The sequence below is a fragment of the Sander vitreus genome, chromosome 10, assembly GCF_031162955.1.
Source record: "Sander vitreus isolate 19-12246 chromosome 10, sanVit1, whole genome shotgun sequence".
Taxonomy (NCBI): Eukaryota; Metazoa; Chordata; class Actinopteri; order Perciformes; family Percidae; genus Sander; species Sander vitreus.
This window is the reverse complement of record NC_135864.1, coordinates 3,677,281-3,696,201: the sequence shown is the minus strand read 5'-3', so window position 1 is coordinate 3,696,201 and position 18,921 is coordinate 3,677,281. Positions and strand designations below refer to the sequence as shown.

Here is an 18,921-nt window from a genome sequence, read left to right as displayed (position 1 = left end):
ATTGAAAACGGGTCCCACAGACCCAAACACCACACAAGGGTTAAGCCATAAAGCTCCTAAGTTTAATTCTACATAAAAGACATTTAAAATCGCAATAAATCACATCTTTATTTTTCATCTTTAGCGTTCTTTAACCCCCCCCCCAAGGTAGCACAAGTAAACACAGTTCTTGTTTTCCGTGCATTTTTTGAGCCCCTTTTACCTCCTTTGGGGAGTGGGTTGTCTTTCATATTCCAGGCATATGTGCAGATGCACTAGCATTTTAACTTGTGAAATGTATATGAAATAATAGGCTACATTTACATAATAAAAAGTCACTAAAACATTAGTTTTACTCCACAGCGCGCACTAAAACGTTTATACTGACTCCGATAGATAAAGCTAAGGCTCCTTCATGAAGATAATATGTAAACTTTCATGAAAATATTATGTAAATGTTATAGTGGAGCCGGGCTCAGTCAGGGAGGGGTTAACGTTTAACAGTACAGCCTATATTTTTCTGCTCAGCTCTCCACCTGGCTCATTTCCATGACTGTGTCCCTATAGGCTTTGTGGCTTTTGGAGAGCTCGCATCTGATTGGCCTAGAAAGCTGTCCGCAGGTTCACACGTTGTTCTGATTGGCTGCTTGCTGCCAACCTGCCGTGCAGCTCTCCTCTCATATCAAAGCACTCGCTCTATAAGATCTCTTTTTTTTCTTCTGTTTCTCACACACATATCTGCCCGCTACTTTATCAATAAGAAACCCGAAGCTTGGTTGTTTTCCTTCAACTTCAAATATAAACTTTTTTGATTTTATTTTCGCTGACAGGCCGATGAGAGAGAGTCAGCTGAAGTTTGGCCGCCCTCCGAGCTGAAGATGCAGACCTCGAAGAGCTTTCGGATGGATGATTTTATCGCAGGGTGGATCGGCGGTGAGACACACACACACACACACACACACACACACACACACACACAAGTTATGTACAGCCTTTCATTCAGAGAGAGATAGAGAGCCTCTGTTACTCAGTGTGCATTGGGTCAGTGTGGGGGATGGTGGGTTCACATAATTGCATGTTCGTTTGAATTAAATGCATCAACATCCAGTGTAAATAATGGAGAGAATGCAGAGAAACACCCCCCCCCCCCCCCCCCTTCCTTTTTCCTACACAGATAAATAAACACTCTCGCCTCCAGGGTTTTACCTCTGAACTAAAATGATGGCAGAAGTTTGATGCGTTATCACTTCCACAAATGCTTTCAGAATTGTCTGATTATGTAGACGTTTTTATTCTGCTGAGGAAAAGAATAACTTTCTATGTTGGAATGCTGTGACAGTCCAGGCAGCTAGGGGCGCTGTTGCTGCATCCTTTTTTTTTTTTGTTGCATTTAAAAAAATGCAAGACAGCTGCAGCTCTTTTGAATGTGATTTCTTACATAACCAAATGTAAACACAAGGAATTAATAAAACATGAGAAGGAAGAAGCAGTGAATCAAAAAAAAACATCTGGATTCAAGTCAAATGAAAGAGAGGATCAGATAGAAGTTTTAGCTGGGAACACTAAACTTAAAAGTCCATTTAAGATTTAGTATCCATGTCAACCAAAACCACAAAACAAATTAATATATATATATATATATAAATACATGAGAAATTTGAAAGGACTCCAAATATTCATGTTGTGTGCAAGTAATGTTGCAAATGTTATTGATCCTTTAAAAAAAATAAGAAGAAAAATCTACAAAAAAAATCCGTGAAGCTTAGCTGAGAGAAAAGCTAAAAATAAATAATTTTGTTTTCACAATATTTTTGGCATTTTGTATGGCGTTGTGTATATATTTTATATTTGCACTCTTTCCTACTGCAACTGCTGCACAGTAATTCCCCTGGAGGTAAATAAAGTCTCTTAAAATCTCATGTTAGACGGTGTGCTGCAACGTCTTTTGACTGATTGAGTTTGTGTGTGTAGTTCGGGTGGCAACAAAAAGCTGAAAGCAACAACCAAACTGCATGCATTGCCTTTAAGTGAATTCAAGTTGTCGTAGTAGTCGAGTTAAAGCATCTTTTTATTCTTCTGCTGACCCCCGGCGACCCTGTAAAGGACCCTGCCAGTCCCCGGGACCCTAGCTTGACCTTAAGGGTCAACCTCAAGCCACTGGAATTTAACCTTTACTCCAGAAAGTGGAAAGACGTTTCTGTCGACTTTGAATGAAGTGTATTTTACGACACTAAAATGACTGTTTATTTACATGGAGTCTGGTGGGTTTAGCGAGTTTTTAAAAAAGGATCGTACTCTTTAACAGAAAGGTCGACCTCCTTAGAAATCCTTTCCATAAAGTTGTCAGACATTTAGAATATTCATATTAATGCTCGAGTTCATGTGTAGAGCCCCTGGTGATACAAAGTGTCGGTCCTTTTTAGTGTTTAACAAATAGCTATTTTGATGCTATCATAGTAGTGTCCCTAGCACTCCCATTCAAAAGGCCATTTGACAGAAAACGAGAATACAGTAAATCTTAAAAGTGGCATTTCCGTCCTAAATATGCTTTTAAACGAAAGTTTGACTCGGGTACATTCAAAAAAGACCCTAGGTTGCATTTTGGCGAGTAAAGTTACACTTTAAAAAAGTAAGTAAAAGGTAACAAACCAAAGTTTTTATTATTGCATTTTATGTTGCTTTATTATTGTTTACATGTTGCTACAAAAATGAATGGCACTGTAGGGAGGTCAGATATGGTAGCAGCTGGAAAGTAAGATAAACCTTTATTGAGCCCCAGAGGGGAATATATCAGTTGTAACAGCAGCACAAAGTGGCAATAGTACAGATAAATAGATAAAGTCATTAGTGCTGCAACTAATGATCATTGTCACTAATGTCATTGTCGTTTAATCCGATTAATCTGACTAATATTTCTCGAGTAATGGTGGTTTGGTCTATGAAATGTCAAAAAATGGAATGGTAAAAAATGTAGATCAGTGTTTCCCAAAGCCCAAGATGACGTCCTCAAATGTCTTGCTCTGTCCACAACTCAAAGCTATTCAGTCTACTGTCACAGAGGAGAGAAGAAACTAGAACATATTCACATTTAACAAGCTGACATCAGAAAATCTTGACTCAAACCGATTTATCGATTATCAAAATAGTTGCCGATTAATTAAATACTTGTTAACAAAGTGATTAATGTAAACTACATATTTCTAAACTATAGGCCTTATATGGACCTAACTCAATTAAAACTTTAAATAATGTTGCTTAAGGCTGGTTGTGGAATAGCTTCATGATATAATGCTTATGGTTGTGTGTAGGTCTTGTCACTGTTTGTGAAAGATGAGCAATAGATTGTGGCTGATAATGTGCTTCAGTCTGGCTGCATATCACTTTGTTTATGTTTTTTATTGTAATTATATGTCAGCTGTATGATAAAACAATATGTCAAGTGTTATGTGTGAAGCATTTGAACTCAAGGCAGATATCCCTCTGGGGACAGTAAAGTATCACCTGCAAAGTGGTCTCCATGATATAGTAAAAATTAAAACGTTGTCGTAGGACTATAGCAAAGACATCGTTGGAAACTTCTCAACCTGGACAGTAACATATGTCAGTCTGAGGAGGATACATTACTCCTGCTTTGAAATATTGACCTCTGAACCTTGAACCCAGTCCATCTTTGAAGGCTTGTCATTTAGCAACAGAAGGTACTACACACATAGGACCAGCTGTTATAGAAGGTACTACACACACATAGGACCAGCTGTTATAGAAGGTACTACACACATAGGACCAGCTGTTATAGAAGGTACTACACACATAGGACCAGCTGTTATAGAAGGTACTACACACATAGGACCAGCTGTTATAGAAGGTACTACACACATAGGACCAGCTGTTATAGAAGGTACTACACACATAGGACCAGCTGTTATAGAAGGTACTACACACATAGGACCAGCTGTTATAGAAGGTACTACACACATATGACCAGCTGTTATAGAAGGTACTACACACATAGGACCAGCTGTTATAGAAGGTACTACACACATAGGACCAGCTGTTATAGAAGGTACTACACACACATAGGACCAGCTGTTATAGAAGGTACTACACACACATAGGACCAGCTGTTATAGAAGGTACTACACACATAGGACCAGCTGTTATAGAAGGTACTACACACATAGGACCAGCTGTTATAGAAGGTACTACACACATAGGACCAGCTGTTATAGAAAGCTCTGGAAACCCACTGTAAGCACTGTCAAATATGGTAATAAGCTATTTTCACCTATTCAACGATTGTATTTTTAAAATCTGATGACACCAGTGTGTTCCCCATCCCAAAAAAACCCGCAGGGTGTATCCAAAATTCTACACTACCAACTTCTAATTATGAGAAATATACCAATATATTTAAAAACTACAACTCCCACTATAAAGGGGCCCCAGAACCTGTTACAAAGCTTGTCCACTTGTAGTTCTTCCGGGGAGGGTGGGGGGACATGTTGGACTCCTGTGTTTCTGCTGTCGGCCGTGGCTGCTGGCTTCATTCCATTTCAGATTGCCGCCGGCCGACCGAGCAAACAGTACATGAGACAAATACATGAAGCTGTATTTTATTATTATTAATATCTTCATTGTTTACATCCTCAAATACAACGTTAGACAAAAACATCAATATTACGAATATTATGTATTTTTTATCTTCTTATCCGCCGAGCGGCACGTACCACGTCACTTCCGGAGTATTGCGCGGATTATTTTAAACGTTATTACGGTGCATAACTTACTGGAACAAAGCTGAGCAACGTGTTGTTGCTGGTGACTAAACCACTGACTGTATATATGTACATTGAAGTGATACTGGCATTAAAAACCCGCTGATCGCTGTCTGATTCTGTGAATGAATGCCCGCATTGCATTGTGGGATATCTGCTTTGAATGCGTGTCAGTAGCTCGGATCATATCGTAATGTTCTGTATTACAGCATACTGTAATATTTCACTGGTAATAAGACCAAAATAATATTATTAAAATAAAGAAATGTATACTATGATGACATCTAAATATATATGTTGCTATAGCGTTATAGTTTTAAAAATATAAATAAACAACAAAGCAATCCAGCTTCCCTGGCAGAAATAGACCAAAATAATAACATTAAAAGAAATACAAATAAACCATGATACTATCTGGTGAATAAATGTTGATTAAAAGAGAGGTTATTGGGCTAAAAATACCAATAATAGCAAAGCTATACAGCTTCTCTGCCGCAGCCCAACTGGCAGAAAGAAACGTGCTGTGATCAGGGAATCCGTGCGTAGACCACAGATGATGCCTGTCATTGACTTACATAGGCATCGCCTATGTAAAACCCTAATAGGCTCAATATCTTCTCCAGCAGGAACACAAGCAGGTAGTCCGCCATTGTTGTTGTTATGAGACGTCGTCGCGGGATAAGAGGTCGAGGGCTTGAGGTTGAGGGGCGTGGCAATGACATCATCGATACGCAAGTATGCTGCTTCGCCGTCCAAACGAAGACACAAGTGCGCCGTTTTCAAATGTTTTCACCCTGGGACCAGGTTTAAAAAAAGTGCGTGTTCAGGCAGTGCGTTTACAGGATTCCTCTGGACGATCGGCCAAAACGATGCAAAACGTGCGTTTACACCAAAAAGCGTTTCCGTGTGGATGGCCCCTCAATCAACACACCTGCCACTTGTGCATTTGACCAGTGATGCAAAAACTAAAAATAAGGTAGCATGCACAATAAATGACAAGAAGAAAAATAAATAAATATTTAAAAAATGTAGATATTTAAAATACAAAATGTGAATGTAATTTCAACAGCAGCACAAACTTACTGCATAATAGTTGTCTTATCTGATGCCATCACTAGGCTGATTTAAGAATTTAATTTAGGCTGCTATATTTAACAGTGAGTTCATTTCATTCAGGTGTGAGGATGGTGGATCAGGAAAGACAGGGGGAGGCAACAGGTAGCTAACATTAGGTGGAAGTGTAGGGGGAGCCACTTGATACCAACAGATTCATTTCTTAATATTATTAATATGGAAAAACTAATGAAAAATCTATTACATAATGTTTGTTTGACAATATGTCTTAGTGGAGAAGAACACAGGCAAGGAGTCAATGAGACAGACATGAGGTCGGCGATGGCATCACATAGAGATGAGACCAGTGATGACATCAGGTAGGAGTTCTATTAGTTAGATCACACAAAACTAAATGTCCAGTATGGTTTGAAGTTCTGTCGACCAACCTATTCACTTTGTCCTTTTTGGGGGGAAAAATAGTGCAGACAGATGGAAAGCCACTCACCACTCAAATCACATCAACCAGGGGTGATGATTAGGTTGCCAATTGTCACAATTTGGTTGTCAAGGGCAACCGGGCAACCGTTAATGTCGCCAATATACTTTAAAATAAAGCTTTATTATTTAAAGCCCATAAATGATGATGTCCGCCAAAATTGTTGCTGCATACCCCTCTGACACTGGGTAGTTGCGCCCCTGCATTTGACACTCATACAGACAATCAACATCCCAATTCAATTGCAATACTACATACCAGGGCTTTTCCTGCATTCCTTCTTTGCCCCCCAAAGAGGTTTTAGCTAGCACCAAAGGAAAATCACCAGCACCAAAATGACAAGAATTGGGAATAAAAGTAGCAATTCAAATCCTCTCTAACTGTGTTTAAGAGTAATTTACCAAACAACCGTTAAACAAGCAGGACATAAACTTCAATACAAGAGCTAATCTCAGTTTTATCTCCAGAGTCGGGCTGTACCGGACTCTCTTGAATATTGTTTTTTACCAGTTTTGTTAATTGGGGCTTTATTTACTCAAGCATAATATACATTTTGTTTATGAAATTGTCAGAAATTACAGGTCAATGCATAGATTTCTGTCACATAAGGTAACACGGTAACACAGACTCATTTACTGTACGCGGAACTATCATACTTACTGCCATGCTAGTCCCCCCCCCCCCCCCAGGAAAAAGCCTGCATATAACAATTTCATATGCATGTCAGGAATAGACAGTGACTCAAAAAAAGGTTTTAACTTACTGCAACTTAACCTCAAACAATACTTGGATTCATGTGTGCAAATACATACATCCATTCCATTTTCCTTGCTATAATACATATCCATTTCATTTCTACATACTCCCATTTGTTTCATATATATATATATATATATACACACATACATATATATATATATATATATATATATATATATATATATATATATATATATATACACACATACATATATATATATATATATATATATATATATATATATATATATACATACATACATACAGTCAGGTCCATAAATATTGGGACATCAACACAATTCTAATCTTTTTGGCTCTATACACCACCACAATGGAGTTGAAATGAAACAAACAAGATGTGCTTTAACTGCAGACTTTCAGCTTTAATTTGAGGGTATTTACATCCAAATCAGGTGAACGTTGTAGGAATTACAACAGTTTGTATATGTGCCTCCCACTTTCTAAGGGACCAAAAGTAATGGGACAATTGGTTGCTCAGCTGTTCCATGGCCAGGTGTGTGTTATTCCCTCATTATCCCATTTACAAGGAGCAGATAAAAGGTCCAGAGTTCATTTCAAGTGTGCTATTTGCATTTGGAATCTGTTGCTGTCAACTCTCAATATGAGATCCAAAGAGCTGTCACTATCAGTGAAGCAAGCCATCATTAGGCTGAAAAATCTAAACAAACCCATCAGAGAGATAGCAAAAACATTAGGTGTGGCCAAATCAACTGTTTGGAACATTCTTAAAAAGAAAGGACGCACTGGTGAGCTCAGCAACACCAAAAGACCCGGAAGACCACGGAAAACAACTGTGGTGGATGACCGAAGAGTACTTTCCCTGGTGAAGAAAACACCCTTCACAACAGTTGTCCAGATCAAGAACACTCTCCAGGTGGTAGGTGTATGTGTGTCAAAGTCAACAATCAAGAGAAGACTTCACCAGAGTGAATACAGAGGGTTCACTACAAGATGTAAACCATTGGTGAGCCTCAAAAAACAGGAAGGCCAGATTAGAGTTTGCCAAACAACATCTAAAAAAAGCCTTCACATTTCTGGAACAACATCCTATGGACAGATGAGACAAAGATCAACTTGTACCAGAGTGATGGGAAGAGAAGAGTATGGAGTAGGAAAGGAACTGCTCATGATCCAGCCTACCACCTCATCAGTGAAGTATGGTGGTGGTAGTGTCATAGGCGTGGGCATGTATGGCTGCCAATGGAACTGGTTCTCTTGTATTTATTGATGATGTGACTGCTGACAAAAGCAGCAGGATGAATTCTGAAGTGTTTCGGGCAATATTATCTGCTCATATTCAGCCAAATGCTTCAGAACTCATTGGACGGCGCTTCACAGTGCAGATGGACAATGACCTGAAGCATACTGCGAAAGCAACCAAAGAGTTTTTTAAGGGAAAGAAGTGGAATGTTATGCAATGGCCAAGTCAATCACCTGACCTGAATCCGATTGAGCATGCATTTCACTTGCTGAAGACAAAACTGAAGGGAAAATGCCCCAAGAACAAGCAGGAACTGAAGACAGTTGCAGTAGAGGCCTGGCAGAGCATCACCAGGGATGAAACCCAGCATCTGGTGATGTCTATGCGTTCCAGACTTCAGGCTGTAATTGATTGCAAAGGATTTGCAACCAAGTATTAAAAAGTGAAAGTTTGATTTATGATTGTTAATCTGTCCCATTACTTTTGGTCCCTTAAAAAGTGGGAGGCACATATACAAACTGTTGTAATTCCTACACCGTTCACCTGATTTGGATGTAAATACCCTCAAATTAAAGCTGAAAGTCTGCAGTTAAAGCACATATTGTCCGTTTCATTTCAACTCCATTGTGGTGGTGTATAGAGCCAAAAAGATTAGAATTGTGTCGATGTCCCAATATTTATGGACCTGACTGTATCTCAAATTCATGTCAATTACTATAATTTATAGCGGCTTCACCATTTACACCAATACTATTAACACAAAATATGAATAATGTTTTGTGAAGTTTAAATACTAACTGAATGAGCACATAGGCCATTCAGAAATGTAGAAGTATTATTATTGTCAATGTCAGAGTTGTAGTCGACTCACCAACTGTCGAGTCCGAGTCCAGGACTTGAGTACTCCATCACTGCCTATTACACCTAACAGTAGTCAGAAACATCATCAAACTTCAGAGTCCTGGGACTCCTGGATTGCTCACCTGGTAGAGCATGTGCCCCATGTATTAGAGTCCGGATTGGGCCGAATTTTTCTGTCCGAGCCTGGCCCGCGTCCCACAGAGCTGTGACCGAGCCCGACAGGCATTAAGAAACAGTTAAATCATCTACTAATGACACATGTAGGCTACGTTTTTGTGTGGAAAGCCCGCTTTTATTAAGCAACTGTAGGAAGGCATTCGGAAACACATGGGGCAACAAGCTCACGTTAACAAGCTGTTTCATTTAAAATGTTCAATGTGTTAACCGTCACTGCTTGCTTCGTTTATGACCGTGATCAGAAAACCAGGGGAGACTCGTTACCTCCAGGGCCGACGTTATAAAATCAATAACGTCGGGGTTAAAATCCCGTTTCTGATGAGCAAATGCTGCATACAACACATCTGCTTCCTCTTTCACTGTCTCTCTTCTGCCCACTTACCACACACACACTGAGCTCTCTTAAAGGAGCCACAGCACCATTTTACAACAAATGCCTTATCGCGCTGATGTGACCGAGGCCGACCCGAACCTGACCATAATTTCTAAATATCTGTCCGAACCAGGTATCAATGCCTTACCATGTACAAAGGCTTAGTCCTTGTCGCAGCGCTTAGACCTTTGCTGCATGTCATTCCCGCTCTCTCTCCCCTTTCACATCTTCAGCTGTCCTATATAATAAAGGCCTAAAATATCCCAAAAATAATATTTAAAAAAAACAAAAAACTTCAGAGTCCTATTTAATTAATGCTTGAGTTCGATTCCATACATCCTCGAGTCTGAGTCATCAGTGCGCGAGTCCAAGTCGAGTCACGAGTCCAGAGAATTGCGCCTCGAGTCGGACTTGAGTCCAAGTCCAGGACTCGAGTGCTCCATCACTGGTCAATGTGCCGTATTATTGTCTCTGCCTCATACCGACTTTCCCTCCATCCTCTCTGTCTTTTTTTGTGCACTCATTTTCTCCTGTGTGTGTGTTTTCTTTGGCTTTTGTCTGCAGGAGCTTCCAGTGTGGTGGTGGGCCATCCTCTGGACACAGTGAAGGTATTCAAGACTCCCACAGACTTCTGATTCTACCACACCATTCCCAAACATTATCACTGCCTTGTTCTGATTATAGTTGTTATATAAGATTTTTTTTTTTAAATGGCAGATGTTCAAGATGTTTACATGTTCTTTGTGGCACATTCTGGTTTACCTGTTGTTATGTCAGAGCAGTTAGCCATTATGTAAGAGCTAATTTGCCATGTTGAACACATTATCTTACCACTTGATTCACACTGAGAAGAACTTGGTTTACTTAAACAAACTTGCACCCATGAAGTAATGTGCAGCTACAAAGTTTCCAGTGAAGTTTTGTATATTTGTTTTTTAAATTAAAAAAGAGACAAATCCATATTGAACATGATATATAGTTGTTTTGGCTCCATTTCCATTTGGTGCAGTATTGTATTATTGAAAGCATCTTTTCACACGTTACTATCCAGGACAAGAGTAGATATTTATCTTGGAAGTTTGGACAGAAAACCTCAGGATCAGGTTTCAGTCTTTTGAGAGAGAGAGTGATAACAAGTTATCTACAAGAAAACTAATCGATTAAACGAGAAAGTAATCGGAAGATTAATCGACATTAAAAATAGTCGTTTGTTGCAGCACTAGAACATAGGCAAGCTAAAAATGAAGGGTGATAGACTTGGGCTTTCTGTTCTATGTTGTTATGAAACTAATTGGTTTCTCTTCCCCAGACGCGGCTCCAGGCGGGGAAAGGCTACAAGAACACTCTACACTGCATTCTCACTATTTACAGGAAGGAAACGGTAAATACACAATCCACAAGTTGATTGGCCATTAAAATGTTTCACAAATCCCTCTTCATACATACAGCACACACATGCAATTCAGGAGCTAGCGCGGGATCAGCCACAGTACGATACCTGGTATTTCGAGCAGTTTCGGGGTTTGGTACCTTGCTTCAAAGGGCACATCGGCCCTGCCCAGGCGGCGAACTGGCACCACTCAATCTGCCGGTCCGTACGTTTCCCAAGCCAAGTCCCCACGGACTGAGCTACTGCTGCACCAGTCTCACATTGCAGGACCTTCCTCCACAAAAAGCAAAAACGGCACTGGAGGCTTTTCTCGGAGGAAAAGATGTTTTTGCTCTTCTCCCGACTGGTTTCGGCAAGAGTTTGATATATCGTTGATCTGATTGGTTGATTTGGCCCGTCTATCACCAACATAAGAAGCTTAAATTCAACATGGTGTTAGGAGCTAGTTCTGACCCAGAACGCAGAGATATCACACAGAGAGCAGTTTTAAAAGATTTAATTAAACAACGTGTACTCAGAGTTACACAGTTGATTGTGTCAGGGCGGGAAAACTCTTGGCTGGTCCGAGATAGAGGCGAGCCGACGGGGAAGAGTCCAGGTGGTTTCGGGACACGAGGGAGACAGGCAGAGATGAGTACACTGGTGGTTTTCCCAAAATGGAGACTGAGGCTGGATGGTGAGGCTGGGAGCATGCAGGCACAGCGGAGAAAGCAGCAGGTCTGAGCGGGAACTAGAGAGAGACACGGGCTAAGTTTAAGCACAGAGAATAAAGGCAAAAAAAGAAATCATCTCAGACTTGGACCCAAGTTACCACATAGGTTGTTGTTAACAAACTGGCGGTGAGGGGAAGATCAGACCGGGTTTAAATACTGCTGGGTTGAATCTGGATGATTAGCTGCAGCTGTGAAGATCGGCAGTGCGTGGTGGAAGCGGCCACGCCCCTAGACCTACTTTCCTCCAGACCACGCCTCCAGAAAAACACAGGCAAAACACAAACCAAGACAGACACACAGGAAAAAGACATCCAAAGCAGGGCGCAGAGAGAGTTGACCATAACACATGGATTTTTTTTGTTTTCAGGCTAACTAGTGAAGTGTTTGGTCCAAAAAGTGCTGATGATGCTAACATGATGTGTCCAATGACAAATACTGTAAGCTAAAAAAAAGCATCTAGTTTTCCCTGGAAACAAACCCTTGACCAGTAATCGTCAGTAGTGTGGCTCAGTAACAACGCTGACTCGCTGACTGAGCGCGGTGAGAGCAGTGTGAAGATTTGCACGTGTGCTCATCACCTCTAACTGTCATACAGATGGCGGGTGAAGAGGTCAGTCACAGAAAACCACTAGTAGACTAGGGTCTTCAATGTTTGTTTTTTTTAAACCTAGGACCCCTTAACTAAAGGAGAGATGGAGCAGGGACCCCCTACTACATATGTTGTATAAAATGAAGTTGCATATTAAACTGGGCCTACAATAAAGTGTAGGGCAGCCTAAAGCCTTTATATACATACCTTTTTAGTGCATAGAATACTAAGCTATTTAAATAATAATTGTCGGCATGACTTTATAATTCATGTTTTAATGTTACACATACTGTACATGTGGCACAGTGAATCCTTAGGATTAACTGGATCTGTGGATGGCTACCTTAGTGACTACCTTAGGCAAGTAACCCTGTCATCAGTGGGGATTTATTTTTGCTAATAATATGTTGGATTAAAACATTTTAATTTTTGAAAAAAACTTCAGAAATTAACAATAATTTGGTGTCGCCACCCCGCAGTGACTCTGCACTCTGACTCTGAGGACCCCCTGTTGAAGATCTCTGCCCTAGTGTTACTGCACTTAGGGCAAAGCTACAGAGTCCCCTGTGCAAAGAACATCTATAAAAAATAGTTTGTCCACGTTGCCTTAAAATATCTGAATCAGTAAGGACAGCCACTATTTGAATCTAGCTTGCTACCTCAGCACGCAGCACTTTGTATCTATTTATTCAAACCTGATTCTGTCCTCACTATTAAGTAGCTGGTGCTTATTCCATTTAATTTGATCAGCACTGCATAGTTTGACAGTTTGATCTGAGTTCCGTGAGGCTGGTAAGTTATAATAGCTTTGAAGCAATTCCATAAATTTGGAAAGTCGAGAAGAGCCACACGATTAAATCGTTTAATCCCCATTCAAGTTAGCAAAGCGCCAAACCGGAAGTAGCCGGAGGTCTCCAGAGGGCCTGCTCTATGGGCCGCACAACGTGGAAGTAGTGCCGATCATTTGGGTCATTTTTGGCCCCATGATGGCTTTATATGCCACTGAGTACCTCTCATAGGAATGAACGGGGCTCTATCTATTCTTATAATACATCCGTGGTTAATTTTGGTAAGCGTCATTGTCTTAAATCTGCGCCACATGATATAAACGGTTGTGATTGGCCCGTCCAGGTTCTCTTTGGTTGGAAGTCTGTCTGAATGTGAGGGGGGGGCCAGATGTATCTGCCAGAGCAAAGAAACATGAGCTTACAGATTTGTCTGGTTTCCCTTACCCAGTTTCTCAGCAGGATTGCTGAAAGCTTCATTTTTATCTCGAGTTCAGCCAGCTCGTGAAGTCATTTTTTGTAGCTTTGAAAAGATGATCAATGAAAGATCACCAAAAGTCTAATCATTTGTACAATCTGAATTATTACAGCAACACATTTACAGTAAAACAGGAGGAGTACTGTCAAACTGTGCAAAATGCCTGAGTCAGTGAGAACAACATGGGTGTGATAGAATGTTGACAGTGTGGTATGCATCCTTCTGTTTGCATTGTTTATTTTAAGCACCTTTTGACCGCTCCCAACATGTGTCAGCCTTTACTCCCTGCCAGAAATTACAGGCCTGCTTTTCTCAGTGGGAATACTTTCCATAAAAGAAATATTTGGCTGTAACCTCACCCTATTTTTCATTCTATGCACAGGCCAATATAATCTGAGTGTATGTTTGAATTTAAAATCGGTACTGTAGGTTGAAGGTCTTTTTTTTGGTCTGTCAGTAATCACTTCCTTTGTGTTTCTCAGGTCATGGGTTTCTTTAAGGGCATGTCTTTCCCACTGGCCAGCATCACCGTCTACAACTCAGTGGTGTTTGGCACCTTCAGTAACACACAGAGACTCATAAGCAAGTATCGCTATGGTGACGGGCGGCATCCCTGCAGCATGGCGGACCTGACTGTGGCCAGCATGCTTACTGGTCTGGTGTCAGTGGGCCTGGGAGCCCCGGTGGATCTGGTCAAGATCAGACTGCAAATGCAGACGCAGATGGTTCTAGCAGGTAAATCAGGGCTGTTTTTGTTTTTTTTGGCTTGGGATTTTTGTTTTCCTCCTTCAGGAACCAGAAGGAAGAATGTATTCCTCCCTTCCTTTCAAAGCTGAAAGTAATAGAAGACTGTTTGTTTTTTTTAGGGGGGGAGGGTTTACTTTTCCTCTGGTTTTCTGGCACATACTTGAATCTAAACAATAGTCTTTTCAACATGGAAATGCCTGTGCAGATCAAGTCGTTCCCACCAAAGGCAAAAATAAAACATAGAGAGAAGACACAGGCTACATCTACCCTTCTACGTTTTGGTTTAAAAACAAATATCTTTTGCTACGTTCACACTACTCCGGCGTTTGCGAGCCCCTAAAACGGACAGATTTGGAAACACTGCTGCCCCCGTTTTGGTTTCAAAACTCTGGGGTTGCTTTGTAGTCTGGATGGACACAAACGGAGACCTGTGGGAACTACGCTGCACGCCAGTCACTGTTATCAGTTAGGTAGCTTACATTCCTTTCAGTAACAGTTCCACCTCATCGTTGGTCCAAGCTAGTAATTCCCTGGCAGGGTTTTCTCTACCATTAAAAGGCTAACTGTACGTACACACCGCTGACGACTTGAGCTTCAAAGTAACAGGAAGTCATTCATTTTCAATGGAAGCTGGCTTCTCTCAGCTGCATGAAGCGGCAAATCCGTCGGCGTCGCGTTTTTGCCGTGTTGAGCGACCAGAGCGTCAAGCAGAAAGTTGAAGTTTGGTCAACTTTATGGTAATGAGCTATGGCACGGTTCAGCGGCAAACAACCAGCAACCAATCGGAATATAGACGTCCTTCACGCTGGCTGATTCCAGAGAAACATGCAATGTAAACTTTTGTTCCTACCAAAACATTAGTTCTGAGAAAATGGAGGAAAGCTCATCATCGCTGTTGCTGGGTTCCCTATCATTTATGATATGACTTTGTTTGCGTATAGGGACCAGTTAAAAAAAAAACGAGGCATGGGATGAAATAGCTGGGATAGTTGGTGTCTCCGGTGAAGTGCGTGATGATGATTTTTATTATTTTTAACTAGGACGGAATAATTGCACTACAATGAGCAGTGTCCAAAGTTTGAAATCAGTTCTACACCAAACACAACAACTACCAAAAACAAAGACAAGAAAATCCGTAGTGGTGACCACAATTTGATCTAAAGAGCCAGCTTGTTGACTCCCTTCGGAAAAACAGCTGATCTGTTGCGCACCATTTTCTCTCACTCTCTCTCTTCACGGAGAAACAGCTGATCAGCGATCTACTAGCATAAGTGTAACAGAGCTGTGTGATATTGTAATCAAATATATGAATGAAAATAGGTTGAGTATAACTAATATTTACATATACATATATTTACATATAGGCCTATTAGTCCAGGCAAAGTAGCGTTTTACTAGCCTGGTCCTACCAGACTCTGGTCCATTTCATTTGTCCAGAGAGTCTGGCGGCTCTCCATTGACAAGTGTTAACTTCCTTGAAGGCGGGTACTCTGTTGAAGTTTAAAACTATTGGATCTGCCCAGAGCCACTCTGGATCTGCCATAACCAATCGCTAACGTTTGGTCGTGACGTATGTCATGCACATGTGCAACAAGAGGGGAGACCGACAAAAACTATCGGCTTATATTTAGCATTAGCATCGCTAGCGTTAGCCTTAGCCAACTCCTTCACCACTAACGGAGCGAGCTGGAAAATCAAACTTTTCCCGAACCCCGTGGGGAGGAGGGCCACAACATCATGGCCACCAACACAACTCAAGCAAATATTGTTCTTGCTCAGGCTTTAACTCCTGGATATTCAGCAGCGTTGCCACAACGGACCGAATGGCTTCGCTCGCATCTTTCTAGCGCACGTCCTAACATCATCGTTCTCAGCCACTCCCTCTGTTCACTGATTGGACCGCCAAATATTTGACCGGAGAAAACCCAAGAATATACCGCAAACCCAGACGGTGTAGTGAAGGAAAATGAAAATTGAGTGGAAGTACGTAGGAGGGCGGAGCCAGGCTAGTGTTTTACGACAGATTAATTGTAAAAGAATTTTTTGAAGCTTAGATCATTTCTATGAGGTGTCCAGAACAACATACTAAAAGTCCTAAGAAATCCTAGTTGAGGAAATATGTTAAATTCTCATCAATCCGAGATGTGTGCCAATAAGGCCAGGCAACAGTACACCCAAATGGGGCTATTTTTTTCCTTTACTCCTATCAAAATGAAACTTTACACAATGAAAGTACCCATGAAACGTAACATTTTTTGTATTACAAGTTTCTTTGAAAATTAATTTTAATATGCAAATGAGCTATACACTAATCAAATATGCCCAAAATACACCCAAATAGGCTTAACTTTTTCCTTTACTCCTACCACAATAAAACTTTACATAGTAAAAGTATACATGAAAAGTAACTTTTTTTGTATTACAAGTTTCTTTTGAAATGAATTTGAATATGCACATGAGCTCCACACTTATTGAATATGTCCTAATTTGCATAGGCAGAAACACCATTCATACAACACATCGGCCCAATCTTCCAATCCAATCATCCTACTGCCAATGGGTGATGGCAGTGCTGCTTTTAGACTGGCCTCTAACCTGAAAACTGCCTGGCTTGGTAGTACCTGCCAGGGGTATAACCCCCGCTGGTATAGTCTTCAGGGTCACGGAGGCACACAAGCCTCCCCACCATGACAAGGTAGCAACAACAGGGGAGGTTTTTTTTGGTGTTTTTTATTTATTTTTATTTGTTATTTTTAAAGTTTTTTTTTATTTTTATTTTTTTTTTAATCCCGCCTGGATCCTCGACCCCTTCTCTGTGGCTCTTGGTTCTGGCACCTTGGGACCAAGTAACTCCTTCGTCTGCTTTATGCTTGTTTTTGTTGCTTTCTTTGGTTCTGGTGCCAGAAACAGCTCCTGTGCATTCAGATCAGCATGATGCAAAAAGAGTACTAACAAGTCTGTGTCATCACCTACTAAAACTGTGTCTTTTGTTCTAGCAGAGGCAATGGCAGTTTGGACAATGAGCATATCTGCATCGTGCTTTGCATGGTCTGTGATACACCCAGTCCTCTCAAGTTTATCACTGAGATAAACCAAGACCCGTTGTTTGTTTTCCTTATTGTTAAGGAACTGGTCCTTTTTGGATTGGATGATCATGTCACCAGAGAAGTGTACAGTCACACCGGGAGTAACACCTGTTCGACGCAGTTGAGTGGCGTCTTTTATTGTTGGTTCTTCTTTGTAGCCATCAACGACTATGCCAGTAGCCGTACCATATTTCTGTGTGACATATCTGACATACATTTCACACAAATGTATCATGTTTATGCATAGGTTAATTTACTGAATGGACATGAATGTGTTAGTTATTTGGCCCCTGTTTTTTCTACTTGTGACTTTATGGCTTCTTGGCCATAAGTCAATTAGGCCTGGTGTTGAGCTCATTTGCATATTTAAAATAGATTTTTCCAAGAAACTTGGAACAAAACATGTTGTAACAAAAGTTACTTTTCATGTATACTTTCAATGTGTGAGGTTTGATTGTGATAGGAGTAAAGGAAAAAATAAGCTCATTAGGGTGTATTTTGGGCATATTTGATTAGTATATTGCTCATTTGCATATTAAAATTAATTTTCAAAGAAACTTCTAATACAAAATGTTTTACTTTTCATGTAGACTTTCATTGTGTAAAGTGTTATTGTGGTAGGAGTAAAGGAAAAAATTAAGCCTATGCGGGTATATTTTGGGCAGCCTATATTTGATTAGTGTATAGCTCATTTGCATATTCAAATTCATTTTCAAAGAAACTTGTAATACAATTTTTTTTTACTTTTCATGGATACTTTCATTGTATAAAGTTTTATTTTGATAGGAGTAAAGGAAAAAAAAATAGCCCCATTGGGATGTATTGTTGTCTGGCCTTACTGGCACACATCTTGGATTGATGAGAATTACTCAGCTCAACTAGGATTTCTTAGGACTTTTAGTATGTTGTTCTGGACACCTTATAGAAATGATCTATGCTAAAAAAAAATCTTTTTCAATTAGTTCAATTTTTGGCTCCAAAATGAGTTACTTTGCTTGGACTATATACAGATGTGTCACATCAGCTTCCCCGTACGTTTTGACAGGCGACCTTGACAGGGCGGCCAGGGCAGCCAGGGCTTCGTTGTGTGTATGTACAGTAAGCCGTCAAGCTGTTTGCAGCATCAAAACTAACTAAATGAGTTTTCTCCGATCTAATGATTGTAGTTGGTCCCCAGTGGACTTCTTTAGCAAGTTTTGTCTTTAAGCTTTTTGGGTGTTATTTATTTATGACAAACTAGATATGGCTTCAATTACAGAAGTAATTGTACAGTTACTTTTGCTGAAAAATTGCAATTGACACATTTATAATTACTAATACGTTATAGGGGTGGGAATCAGCAGGGGCCTCACAATACGATATCATCACGATACTTATGTCAAGATACGATATTATTGCAATTTTAAACATATTGCAATATTCTGCGATATATTGC

General features: G+C 40.4%; 1 protein-coding gene across 1 annotated transcript in view; it reads left to right on the top strand.

Moving 5' to 3' along the window:
- Window positions 1-716: 716 nt before the first annotated feature.
- slc25a48 (solute carrier family 25 member 48) overlaps window positions 717-18,921 on the top strand; it is a 34,128-nt gene continuing 15,923 nt past the window's right edge. The window contains exons 1-4 of the mRNA XM_078260015.1: window positions 717-912; window positions 10,263-10,306; window positions 11,008-11,079; window positions 14,136-14,388. Of these exons, the coding sequence (XP_078116141.1) occupies window positions 858-912; window positions 10,263-10,306; window positions 11,008-11,079; window positions 14,136-14,388 (424 nt within the window). The 5' untranslated portion in view covers window positions 717-857. The remainder of the gene's footprint in view (window positions 913-10,262; window positions 10,307-11,007; window positions 11,080-14,135; window positions 14,389-18,921) is intronic.